Genomic DNA, 14,357 nt, shown 5'->3' with positions numbered 1-14,357 from the left:
GTTTTGCCCCTAGACACACAGAGATACGTGACTGTGGTGTATTGGAGAAGAAGAATAAAAGAGCGGTTGTTCTCTAAATTTTGGCCAAAGAAAGATAAAAAAAATGTGTCAGTCATATTTGGATGAGAATTGAAATGAAACACACTTGTTGATCAGGTGTAGTACCTGGTTGGTTTTCAAATACAAGAGATTTGCCTTGGTAAATTGGTGCAAAGCAATAAACAAAAAGCTCAGAGGTACAGTCAACATGTAGACCAATACAATCAGTTGGAGGTTTCAGGGGAAATGGTTTCATAAGTACTTAGACAATTTTTGTGTACAATTTTATTAAATTTAGGGATTTAAGCCAAGAAAAACAATTTTCTTTCTTGAAATAAATTAATTTTAACCACCAGGAGGCGATAACATTTTAGGAGACAGACATGCTGTGTTGTTTTCCATGAGATGAAATGTAAGATATTATCTCACAAAGATAAAATAATTATTTTTCTATATTTATGTGTGTATAAAACTAAGTAAAAACAAGTCATCCTTCAGTTAGTCGCGACTTTAAATCACAAGCAAACGTGAGTTACGTCTTCTGAAAATCCGATGACTGATTTCATGAGGAGTACCTGAAGGCAGCACGCGCGAGAGGGGCGAGAAAGGCGTGTGAGTGTGCGCGTGCGCGGCCCCGACGCAGCAGCAGCCCTGCCTGTTATGACCGCTGACGTCCCTCTGCCTCCCTCTTTTCTCTTGTCACTGTGTTTTTCGGGAGGAGGAGGAGGAGGAATCCCGTTTTCTGTCGTCTTCTTCTCAGAAAACAAATGTTTCCGACACGCCGGAGACATTTTTCCTTCGTATCCCTCCGCTGCTCGTCTGACGCCGGCTACTTTTCATTCAGCGCGAAAGCACTTCAACCAGACCGAGTGAGAGGAGCTAAGGGCGGACTTGACTGGGAGGAAGGACCGGAGACCGACTAGGAGGCTGCACATCCGCCGCTTTCTTTAATTCAACCGCAGTTTGCCATCGGTTTCAACCCCGAGGCTTCGCTCTGTCCGTCTCTGATGGTGTCAGATGGTTCCTGCTTCTGCTTCCGTGACCGTTTCTTCGTGGGAGCCACCTTTTCTGCCGTTTGTCACCCAGAAAAATCACATTAGCTAGCTAACAGGGAAACAGAAACTCCCCCCTTTTTCTCAACTCGCGGTGGTCGCAGGGACACACACACACACCACGGCGGTGTTTTCTCTTTTTAACCCGGCTTAGTTGCCTCAATGTTTGTGCTTTCCTTCATTTCTTACCAGAAGACGATGCAGCTGAAAGTAAAGCAGTGGCCACCGGGATTGTTTTATTAGCGACCCAGCCGGTGTCAACCGAAATGGTACGATAGCGTCTGGAAGAAGGATCGGGGGAAAGTGAAGTGGGGAGGGGGGTATCGGTCAGTCTGGACTGTTTTTTTCCCCTTCAGATGAGGCTGTTTTGGTCCCAGGCAGCCATGAGGTGGATGTAGCTAACCAGTTTTTGTTTTTAAACGTATCAATTTAAGCTGGATCACTGTCTTGGTGATCTGTGCTGCCTTCACGGACTGTGACAATGAGGATTGTATGAGAAGTGAGGCTGTTTTTTTCCCCCTGATACACCGAGCCTGGTGTGACTGACAACCAAGCTAATCTTGGGTGTTTTTTTTAACCCAGTGTGAACACAAACCCACAGCCCACTTCTTTCTTCTCTCTTGGACGGCACTCAGGGACGAAAATGTCTTTACGCACGGCACTGCCTGGGAACGAGCGGAACCCGGACCATGTAAGTAGATAATTAAAACACAGGGTGTCTGTTTGTCACCTTCAGCAGTAGGAATAGGTTACCATTAGGGTTTATTGTGCTTTTGAAGAAAATTATAATAATAACCCCCTCTAACCTCAGGCCCTGAGATTAGTCTGCCATGTGCAAAGAGCAGCTGCAATCAAGCAGGGCGACACAGACGCGCTAATCTCCCCAAGCTCATTTGGGACGGGTTGCAATTGGACACACAGGCTGGTCAGGATAGAGATGGAGAGCATTGGGGAGAGAGATGAGGGGTGGGGGAGGTTTGGGTGGGGAGTCGTGTGTGTTGCATTGATTACACAGATGCAAAATGCACAGATGTAATCAATAAACTACCTAAAAATCTTCCTAGACTCTCACCTCCACCTCCTTCACCCACCGGTGTCTCCAGTGCGCATGTTTGTCTTCTCCCAGCTGATCAATAATTAATGCATCTGATGCAAGGCCACCAGGCCCTTCCACACCCAGCTTGCCCTGCACCCATCCCTGCCTTTTCTCTCCTCCATCACCTTATTTCCAGATTTTCACCTTCTCTGCCCCCCTCTCCACCCTGGTTTGTCTGTCGAGTTTCCCCTTTAATGAAACTGTGTGAAAGGCAGCTCAGTGGGCAGCACAAATCTGCTGTGTCAGGCTAGCCAGGTCTGTCCTGCCCATGTTTTTCTCTGTCTGTGGCAACGTCTGGGTTTTTGGGAGACCAGGCTTTGAGATAAATGGGTTTCTGAATCATTTTACATTTCTTTGTAAAGGTTCTTGTAAGGATACAAGCTTCTCTTTAATATCCCTTCACCAGACATTGACGCCAGTAGTGCAGCTGTACTGAGGATCCCCACCTTTATCTCAAGGGCACCTAGCTTACCCCGACCTAGCAGCCTGAAACATCACTCACTCCTTTTGATGTAAAGGCCTTACAATGAGTCACTTCCTATGGCAGCATCAGCCAACAGCTGACAAAATACAGACTACTTCCACCCTATTTTTTTAAAGGATATTTCGTAACTACTCTACTCTGGTTTTCGGATATTGCGCCAGTGTCTCATGTGATATAAATGACAGCCAGCAGTAATGCTGATTCACAGTTAGCTGCTTTTGTGGGCTTTCACACAGACCTTTTCCCATAATGTTGAATTTACATATGACATATTTTGGGTGGGACACTGTAACCAGGCTGTAAGTTTTGAATGTCCATAAGGTACATAAAGATTAGATAGCTGTGCTCAGTGGCACTTACTGTATACATTTTAAAGGAACAGTTCACCCAAAAATGAAAATTCAGTCTTTATCTTCTCACCTCCAAGTCAGGTGATTTTTCATAGACCATGAAACATTTCTGGAGCTTCACAGTAAAACAGCATTGCAGCAATCTCCTGAACGACTGAAGTAGCTGGAGACTTGTTTTTAAACTTAAGAGATCAAAACAGAAAATGGCTGCATAAAACAAGTCCAGCGTAAACCATTTACATTTAAAGACATTTACACCTTTTGACATGCATTCGAGCTCCTGCACCCACTTCAGGCGAGGAGTGCACTAATGCTTTTGCTTTGCAGCTACAGTGAAGATTAGGGCTTAAGAAAGGGTGTAAATAACGTATTTTCAAATTCATTTGGGATATCTGGGCATTTGGAGACTTGGATTGCATTGGACGAGCTGTTTAGGGCCAATTTATGTTATTTTTAGGTTTTTTTTTACGTTTTTAAACAAGTCTCCAGCTACTTCAGTTGTTTAGGAGAATGCTGCAAAGTTTTGCTGTAAAGCTCTAGAAATAATTTGTGGACTGCCAATGTTCTCCCATCTTTCCATCAGCATCACAGTCAGTAATAAATGACTGAATTTTCATTTTTGGGTGAACTGTTCCTTACGTGCTGGCTGTACCCTCTGGAAAAAAGCTGCCACCTTTCCTCACTAACCTGCTGTGTGATCTTGACCATGCTCCTGACTCACTGTGGATTTTTACAGTTAGGTGTTTATTTCTGGTAGCCCTTGCCACCAGCACCCAGAAACACTTTTAGAGGTGGCAGAATCCAGGAGGTATTTGATCTTTTTATATGAACCTGCTGTGGACGGTTTAGACAGTTTGTCAGGCAGACTCCACAAAGCAATGTTGCATTTGGATCAAGCCTTTTATTCCAGTGCTAATCGGAATAAATGCTGAGTCTTGACCACAGGAAACTCACTTTCCAGTTACCTAAAAATGTCACAGTATCTATTTACGTATGAGGAGGCTTCAGATTATTTTTAGTAGATTTCACATAATAGAGGGTGTCATTGGTGGCTCCATTGTCCTGTTTAGTGTGCAAGAGTGATAAACAGTTTCTCCTGAACAAAGCACAGCAGTAAACCAATAATTGTGACCATAAAATGCTTGATGCAGCTCTGTTTTGTTTTTGTTTTTTTTATTTTGTGTGGATGAATTTTGCAACGCTTCTCTCTTATTCTCTGAATAATCATGTTAGTTACCAATCATGTAAACGCTTGTCGGAATAGTCGTCTGTTCTGTTGTCTTAACTAACTTCACTCTTCACAGAACAAAACTGGTCGTATTTAGATACGCGTTTATTATTATATTATATTTTATTGTTACATTGTAAAAGCAAAACAAAAACATATGTAATGACCAAGCTGGCAGGGAAGGAATCTTTTTGAAAAAGCAGTGGAGGCAACAAACTCTTTCGCTGTGAGCTGGACAACAGAATGATTGCTGTGCTCGCTCAGTCACAAGCCACTCTTGTTAGCAACCTCACCATGGTAACCACAGGGGGTCCTCCAAAACCCTCCACTTGCCCTCAACGACTGGGACAAATAACCAATACAGACTCTTTGGATAAGTTATCAACACTGGCCCTAATATTGTGATATATTCTGTTATGACATTTTGTTGTTGTGTGCACTCGGACTTTATATGCACTCTGATAAGCTATAATGTAAATAAGATGTTCACAACTGATATGAACTTGATCCAACAAGCCAATAGTTTGTCTCCTTTTTAGGTGAGGGCATTTTGTCATTGCTTAGCACTTTGGTTTAGGCTTGTAACAGTAGGCTCCAGTTGAGGTACAGTTAGCAGTAGTAGCTCTCAGTTTAGAGTAAGAATACAGTCAGTGAAGGTCCTTGCAAGAATAACGATCAGGTATGCATGTAGGTCTGTGCTTTTTGTTGTTGCACTGTGGGAATGGACAAACCATTTTGCTTGGGGCATGTCATGGAGGTTTTATTCATGTGTGAGAGAAAAGGAAGTCCTACAGTAGGTGTGCGTGAGTGCTTGTGCGCACATGTACAGCTTTGTGTTCTTACAAAAAAGCTCACGTCTTTCTATATGCCACCGCAGGGCAGAGCAGGGCTTTTGTGTTCTCCATACAAGCAAAAGATTCATGAGCTTGCTGTCCTGACTTGTTACCCAAAAGCTGGCACCCACCTCTGATGCCCCCGATGGCATTCGTTTTACCTAGAAACACACCAGGCTCAGTCATAAACAGCTCCAGGGTTTTAATCATCTGGTCCACTGCAGCCAACTGAACCTCGTATGATCGGTATAAAATTAGGCAGGTTGATATTAGATGACCTATATTGGCCACAATGCCTCACTGACGTGTGCTGTTTTGTACCCTCGCCAGCTTACAAAACTGAAATGTGGTTTGAGTTACGGATGCAACAGTAGCACAAAGGTCAGAGAAGTGGGCCAGTTACAGGGAAATTTCCGGCTTAAATCCCTGAGAGAGAGAGAGAGCTGATTGTGTTACCAACTGTTAGCCTTAACAGTTACTACCCTGGTGCCCATGAGCAAGTCACCGTGCTCCCAGTGGCTGCGGTGACCAGCAGCGGTGGCAAGCTGTTGTAGTGCTGAGCTGAATCAGCTGTGAAAGTATGAATGTAAAGCAGGGCAGTGCTGGGAAAAGAGCTTAAGAGATTTAGCAGACAGTCAGACAGACTTTCCTTACTCAGATTATTATTCTTTGCTTGTGTTTTTTTTATTGCACTTTCCAAGTGGCTCTGTCCACTGTGGCGTCTTTCTCCTTGGAGTGTGTAGATGAGTTGGCACTCATTTGTCCGTGCTTTCACTGATCACGCTCAGTACTTACAGAAGTGCTGTATTTATTCCAAATAATATTCATTACTATTGTTGCAAATGTTAAAAAACACTGCTGTTCACGAGAGGACAGTTTGTATAGAGAACTGACTGTAGTGAAATGTATATGTTCAATGTTTGAGTTGTCATTTAACTTGGACTGTGTACTGAACTTCGATACCTTTTATGGCAACCACCGAATTGCTTAATGCTATCAACTATTTACTGGCAGGTAAATGGAAAGAAATGCACCTGACGTTGACAAAGACAGTTGGAGGTCTCACTCTGCCAGCAACCGCACAGTCATTCCTTTTCTTCTTCTATGGATAAGGCAGATTACATGCTACAATGGCTGATCTTACATAATGTATCTCAAAACCTAGCCAGTCTTCTATAAGCAGTTCAATATAGGTGTGTCTGTGTGTCTAAAATACTGTAAGTCATTTTGCAATCCAGTTTCACCTGGCTGTTAAACAAGCAGCCAAATGTTAAAATGAAAATCAAGGAGGTTCAAAAGAAAGGAAGCCAGTATCTGATGCAGTCCAAATCTAAAGATATGGTAGGTAAACATATTAATAAAACTATGTTGGCATATAATGCAAATGTAACTGCCATGGCTTTCTGTCAGCACAAATTGTTTTCCTGCCAGCTATTATGTAATTGTAGTTGAGACTGGTGCTGAACAGGTGGCGTTTTCTGGAGATCAGGCTACCGTGTGAAGAATGACACTGTTCACAGAGCCCCCGTTAACTGCCAAACACACACACACACACAAACCCCTGCAGACAAACATATTATCGCACAGATACACGCAATTACAAAAACAAACTGGCAGACGAGCATAAAGGACCCTCAGACGCTCACAGTCGGAGCACACAGTCAGTCTGTTGTATTCATTGTGTAATGGGGCTCTTCTGCTGTCGGCCTCTCAGGTGTCAGCTTACTGTGTCTCTCCTGAGGCCTGAGCTGCTGCAGTTTAACCCATGCGGATACATTATCTGCTCTTCCTGTCCTCTTGAGTGTGTCTGTGTGCAAGTCTTGTGTCAGTATCTTGTTCTGCAGCTCCATGAAGCTCTACTAGGTCTGTAGTCAGATAAAGATTTTGCGAGATAAAGAAAAAAATATTGTGTTCTCTGTTGGATGAGTATATGTTATTTTCATTTTAACGCCGACGTCGGTTATTTTCACAAGTTTTAAGGTGAACTTTTAAACCCTGTGTGTGCAGTTCCACACAACTTCTTTCCTTGCATGCCACCCACTTGTTTTGCATTCCAGATGCATAGATAACAGTTATAAATCCATATGATACCTACATACATTTCATCAGGGGTTTTTTCTTCTTCTTTTTAAAAGCTACTGCCTGATAACTGGTTCGTTGTGGTTTACTTGTACTTCATGTTTCATGTTGTTTACTCTCAGCTGTATGTGATAAAGATAGTATCATGTGATCTATCTGCGTGTGTCGTAATGTTCTTGTTAACCAGAGGAAATGTCGCATCAGAAACAGCAGTCACTGTTTTTGTCCATTAGCCGCTGCAGACAGGAGCTCTGCAACAACGGAGAGTCCTCTAATTGTGGCTGTGATGGGGCAGTTTTCACAATGCTGGCATTTGAGTTTTCCTTTAGGGTTGGACATTTCAGACATTTTTGCTTTTATGAAAAATCTACTGGCAGAGAGATAGTGGTACGTTGTAGGTGCTGTGGACTGCTTCGTCATGACTTCATCTTATTGTGGTTTCTTGATAGTTTCCTGTAGCAGACGGACTGTAGTCTTAAAGAACATCAGTTTTGTTTGTTTTTTCATAAAGGCACAACATTCATTTTAAGATTAAGATTGTCTTTATTTATCCCACAATGGGAAAATTCACATATAATATCTAACATTTATGTTTTTGAACAGTCACATGATCTCCACTAATCTGTATCTGTCAACCAACCATTACTTTTCATTTAGCAGATATTACCACGCAGGTCAGGTGTCTGCTTATCGACACCCCCCGTAGCTTGACTTTTTCAGGAAAATTGCTTTGGGCATGAGGAAGCCAAATAATCATGGTGAGAGGTTGTGCAAACCTTGTGATTTTGAGTCTGAGTGAAGTGGCAGAAACAAAGACTGTGAGCTTGGAGAAGGTTAAAGAAGGGAGTGGTTGGCAGCTGCTGAACACATTATGCAGTGAAATGTGAAATGACTAAGAGGATTTCACTCAAAGTTTTTGAACACATCAGACAGAGATGATAAAGAGAGAAAGTGAGCAACAAGAGTTGGAGTAAAAATCCAGAAGTGTAAAAACAAGCACTAGTAAGAACCATTGGCATTTGTCTGTGGCTACTAGCTGTCTTGACCCATGATTCAGTATTGTTTAGAAGTGATGTAGCATCTTTGAAGGGGAATTATGGTTTTAAACGAATGTATTGTTGTAGTTTTGGCCACCATTCCTTCCAGTAACAATGCTGAAAATGGTATTCATCAGAGACGTTGCTAAAAATAAATCCAACGGGGTGAAGAACACAAGCAGTTAGACAATTGTACAGGTTTTAAGAAACCAGCCTGTTAGCAAAACGTGGAATTTGGCAGTTTGGTTCAGCTTTGACCCACTGTACTTTCCATGTTTGCAGGTTCACAGTTTACCTGTGCAGTGAGTAGAGCTGCAACGATTAGTCGATTAATTGATTAGTCAGTCAGAAGAAAATTGGGCGATTAAGCAAACTTGGGTGGAATGGATGAAACTTTGGTTCTGAGCTGTTGGTTGGACAAAATAAGCATTTTGAAGATGCTACTTTGGCCTCTGGGAAATTATAATGAGCATTTTTCACAATTTTTTGACATTTTAGAGACAAACGATTTAATTTTGAGAAATGATGAATTTTGGGAACACTCACTTTCAATATTTTCAGTACAAGTAAAGTACTTAAGATATAACGGCTAAACTGTGGACGCCCAACTGTCTGGTCATCTGATTGCATGTTTCTCGCCCCGTCAGTCTTCATTTTAGGTTTGGTGCTGTGTTCCTACGTCTCATCTTCATCCGAGTACAATGTTATCATTACCAATAGAAATGATGGCCTGAACTACAAAAATAAAACTCAAGTTGTAATGGAAATCCGGATTATAGTTGTGTGTGAGGAAAATCTTGTCTCTGTTTGCATTTGTGGAGACTTTTTAAAAAATGTATCTGAGGCTGCAGTGACACAGCATTCAGGAAACGGATCATTACAGAGAGAAGAATCAGTCCGTGTAGAGACAGAGAGAGAAACCGAAGTCTGGCCAAGGAGTGACTCAGCTCTTTAATCCGCTGCTGCTGTTGATCCAAACAGAATAAATCTGACCCACACTCAGCCTGGTCTGATGATCACAGCCCTGCAATGAATGATATGCTGAGTAATGTGGCAGATCTCCCGAGGCGAGCAGAAAGAGTGTGTGAGTGTGTGTGTGTCCTGAACTGTCCAGACTGAGGAATCCAGTTACACTTTGCATACTGGAGCCAGATAATGTCAGACTGGAGGAGGAAGGCCGCCTTTAACCCACAATGTCTGGCGCATGTTGGCAATAATATTTAGATGTTGTTCACCGTGTTTGCTGAAAGTAGTTAAGAAAATCATGACGTTCTTGTTTAGTCCACTCCATGATTTTTCACTGTTCACTGAGGGTAGTATACTCGACAAAGGTGGCATCATGGTGAAAATAAGGTTGGCATCCATTCATTTATTATTTTTAAGGACATCTTGTTGTGTGTTACCACTTAAATAAAAGACAAGTTAATCTTTAAATACGATGCTGAATATCCTGCCAGTCCACAGGGTCATTTAAGTCTAAGTTTACAAGTTGTAATGATATATTAACTCTTAAAAAACCACAGTAGATTAAAAAAAATATTCCATCGCACACCAGGACACTAGGATTGACACTACTTTATTAAAATTTGCATTGATAACAACAAGAAGGGAACTATGTGTTTTGCATGTTGCTTCATCAGATTCTCTCTGTGCGTGATTGCCATCTGGTGTGCCTTTTTTAAATAATAAGGTTCTGATTATCTAATTAGCAGGTTCACATTGCCCAATACAACTGTACTACTGGGTACTATTAAAAAAATAATAATAAAATAAACAAATATTTGACATTACAAAAGCCAAAAGAGGTATAGAAAAGAATAAATGAAGCTGAGCCACAAAAACTCCTCCCCTCCGTTATTAAGAAAGTCTATGTAATGTCTACTCTGACCTGAGTTAAAGTTTTCTGACCTGAGGGCCCTGAAACCCAATCTGAAGCCTTGATAACATTTCAAAAATGCAAACCACCCCAGTGTACTGAGGGAATCAAATGATTGCTCTGAGGGAAATTCCTGAAAAGTGATTTTTTTTTTGTAATGTTTGTTTGCTACTCTCATGGTATTTGGTACATGGAACAGAAAGAACAACACAGTTCTGCCTGCCCTGGGGAAACATACAGGACATGTTAGAGAGAAGCCTTAGAGCCAAACTAGTCTGACTCACAGACTGACTAACGGTTATTGGTCTGAAAATGAATGTGTCTGGCAGAAGCTGAAGAATGTCCATCAGCTGCTGTGTTGCTGAAATCGTCCAGAAATGTTCTGAAATAAAAAACAGAAGTTACATCAGTAATTAGAAAAGAAGAAATGTTAGTGATGTTTTCTTTAATTATTGGCCATTTACATTGTTTGAAAAATGTGGATTGAAGCTTGTCTTTATTCCTCACAGTGTAAAATCATTTGATTTTGGCTTGTGGGACCGTATGTAATTTTCACTCCCTCTAATAGAAAGTCAGTTCTGTCTTTTAACCATTAATTATTCTAAAAATCAAGGGGATTTTGATCCAGGGAACTTTCTTCTATTCATCATGTTCTTCGCTCCCACATATCCTGCCACTCTCTGCGTTGTTTTCTAGTACAGCAGAAAGTGCCACAAAAATAGTCATGAGAAATTTCCATATCACATGAAAAATCCAGATCACATAACCATTAAGTGAAAAGTACGACTTGAGCAGCTGATGGAGCCTCAACCCGCTCCAGAGTATCAAGACAGCCTGTCTGTCACGGTCACTGACATGTTTTTCTGGCAGCTCCCTCTTCCTTGTCAGGCCTGCCAGGAAATGCACCCTGAGTGTTGCATTGCAACATGTGACATGTCTGCTGTCATCGCAGTGACATCTCAGTTTCCAGGACAGGAAGTGACGCAGGTTAAGTTCATGCAACTTCCTGCTGGTCTTGACACATAGTCCTGATGGATGATGAGATGTGAGAAGTTCATACAAGGATGCTGAGTTTGTGATACATTTAAAGATTTAGGAGAGAGAGAAAAGAAAGATCTGTTCACAAAGCAAATGTGTTGATTGTGTACTGGCTCTCTCTCATATATATGATATATTTTTATAGCATTTTTAGTAGATGACAGTAGTGAGCAACCTGAGAGGGGGGGGGTGCCCTGAGACAGACTGTGGTTGAAAAGATTAGAGCTACAACGATTAGTCGATTTATTGCAAGAAAATTTGTTGCCAACTATTTTTTTAAACAAAAATGTCCAACATTTGCTGGTTCCAGCTTCTTAAATGTAGGGATTTACTACTTTTCTTTGTCATTTCTGACAGTATAAGAAGAGTCTTAAAAAAGATGAAATTATTGACTGATATGTACAGTAGGTGTACAACAACACTCGGTATAGAGCCATGGTGGTGTAAGACTTTCCTCTCCTCTCCCCTTCAACTTTTTCCAGTTGTTGTCAGTAGTTTAGATAAAGCAAGTACATGTTGCTTTTTAGTTTGGATCTCTTTTGCTTGAGCAATGTGCCTCCCCATATGACATCATTTGCACCAAAAATAGACCTTTAAATATGCTTTAAGTACTGCTCTGGTCCATGATGATAAATTTAATCTCCTGACCTCCTTGGCTAGATATCATTGACCACATCCTCCAGTTCAGAAAGTTCAAAATGTTTGTTTTTGTTTTTTTATTTGATAAGACAGTGCAAAGTACAGTTTGTTACCACAGACGGGAAGGAGCCGTACAGACGTGTGTTGAGCTCATGACATCAAAGTAATGTGTTTTGTAATTTCGTCAAATGAGTCACTAGGATGACTCCTCCTTTTTTATTTATCTCTTATGTGTTGTTGGGTTCTGGTATTGTGGAGACATTGTGTCTGCTGTGGAGTGTGATAAACGAGGTGTGTGTCAGGAAACACCAGTCTAAGGCCACAAGGCCGAGAGCCACAGCAGCTCGAGAGAGGAAGAGGAAATTGGACTGGCACTGTGTGTGTGTGTGTGTGTGTGTGTGTGTGTGTGTTTGTGAGGATGGTTCAAGGTTACGCCATTCCTCTGCTAGGGACCAACGTCACACATCCTGTCTTTACGAAATACTACCCCACAGGCACACAAACCCTCACACACATCCAGACCTACAGTCCATCCAGGCTGCAGCAGCAGGACACCTCCCGCAGGGCGTGGTCCATTGTATGGAAACTTGTTTGTGTTCGTCATGCTGCGAGTCTTGACGTTGCTGTTGTCTCTCCTCCCTTCAGCACTCCTCCAGTTTCACTTAAAACCAGAGCAAGGAAGAAATACATTTATTCATGTGTCCAGTAACAGAATAAGCAAATGTTCTTACATTTATAACAAGTAAATAAATATTCTTGTAGCTTGATTTTTTTTTTCTTCTTATGGTAAAGAAACAAAAACCAAGCATAGGTGACAGATGTTTTTCAAACTGTTAAATGAAGATTTTTGTGAGTTTTTGTGTAAAATCATTTGTAGTGCGAAAGATGAGAGGGGTCGTGTTAGGATAAATTAGGCACATTCAGAGCAGAAGAACTTGTATCACAAGATTCATGAGTTTCCATTCGTCTATTCACATGCATTTGTTGTTCAGCCTACACACGCAAGCACAGATAGGAGGTAGCTGCTGTACTGTAGAACAGTTGATGGAATGACAGACATGCAAACATGCATGCCACCGCATAACACTTACTCTTTTATACTAAGGAGGATGTAAAAATCAAGAGTTCCTTCTCATGAGTTGCAGCTCTAACTCATGATATCTCTGTGATCCGTCTCATGGTGTGTAACCTTTCTTAGTTCACATATACAGGAAAGGGAAAACGTTAACAGCTGGCCTTTCATCTAATTTTTTAAACCATGAAATCTGCAGCCTCCCTCCTTTGGTCATTGTCGAAACAAGAAAGACAAACATGGCTGAAACTTCTGTTAGGGGCTCTTATTTTGAAGAAAAAAATATCTGACCCATTTTTACTGGTTTAAATATCAAAGGAAGCACAGATGTGATTTGTATCTGTTTGGCTCACACATGATCTTGATCAACACCCTGCAGACATGTCATGCCACTGTCTGGCTGGAGTTCAAAGTTTAGAGGCAGAAATTCACAATTTTACTGTTGTTGATTACAAGATAGTTTTTGTTACTGTGGGTTTAAATAAAAAACAAACACTTGTGAAGTGTGTCATGTTATCTCATTGGCAGAGATAATTAATGATAAATGGATGAATGAATGGCTGTCCACAGAGAGACCAGCTCAACTCGGCATTCCTAACTAGCTTGTTGAGGGGGTGATGGGATACACATTTATTTGTATTAGACTGCATTAGTTTTAGCTAGGTATACCTAATAAACTGGCAAGTGTTTGTATAATGCACAGTACGCTATACTACATATACAGTACAATATGTCTTTGTATATGATCCGCAGCAACTTAAGTGAAGTTTAAAAAGCAATCTTGGTTTAATCCTTTCTCTTCTTTTGTATCTGTAAGGTTTTGAACAGGTTTGAGAATCTCTAAGCTGTGTTAGAAGTGCATCATCTTTCAGCTGAAGTTGACACTTGATAAAAAAGCGCTGTCACAAAGTTTTTTACACATCAACATGTACATTCATGCCTTTTAAAGATGTGATGTAACGATGATAACGCTGCTGTTGTTGACAGTTTAATTGTTTTTTGTGTCATGCACAACCATCTGACAATCACGCTCAGAGCATTGTTGTTGAAATGACGTCAAGCTGTCATTCTTATCAGTCACACAGGAATTTAGAGGAATAAACGACCTATTGACTGTGTCAGTGACAGGAGCCAGCCTGGCGACAGTAAGCCATCGTAAGTTGATGCAGATGGATATGCCCAAAATGAATTTATCACCACAAATAAACTTGAACTTCCGCTGTGAAATCACTCTTATTATTATAATCGGTCATACTGGCAATAGGGATAAAAGCCTGACATCTCAAGGTTATTTTGCTTCACAATGAATAAAATATCCTTTTCTTCTAATCTTCCACACCTTATAATTGAAAAAAACATTTTGATATACTGTATGGATATTTATTTCTTTTATCACAATCGCAAGGTACATCAAATGCAGATGGTGCAGTTAAAGACATTTGTTTTTTAAATCTTCATAATGACTTTAACAAAGATATTTGAGATGCATGACATTGTCACAAAGAGTTGGATTTCTCAAATTTTGCAAGGCCAA

At 41.0% G+C, this 14,357-nt stretch overlaps 1 protein-coding gene across 5 annotated transcripts in view; it reads left to right on the top strand.

Annotated features, from left to right (window-relative positions):
• The first annotated feature begins 680 nt into the window (after nt 1-680).
• The window catches only part of mark4b (MAP/microtubule affinity-regulating kinase 4b), a 55,992-nt gene continuing 42,315 nt past the window's right edge, over nt 681-14,357 (top strand). For all 5 annotated transcript variants that reach the window (XM_084351223.1, XM_084351222.1, XM_084351225.1 and 2 more), the window contains exon 1: nt 681-1,782. In XM_084351223.1, the coding sequence (XP_084207349.1) occupies nt 1,735-1,782 (48 nt within the window). In that variant the 5' untranslated portion in view covers nt 681-1,734. The remainder of the gene's footprint in view (nt 1,783-14,357) is intronic.

Source organism: Pagrus pagrus (genome assembly GCF_965226575.1).
Source record: "Pagrus pagrus genome assembly, chromosome: 4".
In the NCBI taxonomy this organism is placed as follows: Eukaryota; Metazoa; Chordata; class Actinopteri; order Spariformes; family Sparidae; genus Pagrus; species Pagrus pagrus.
The sequence above is the reverse complement of the archived record's forward strand: the minus strand, read 5'-3'. Positions and strand labels throughout refer to the sequence as shown.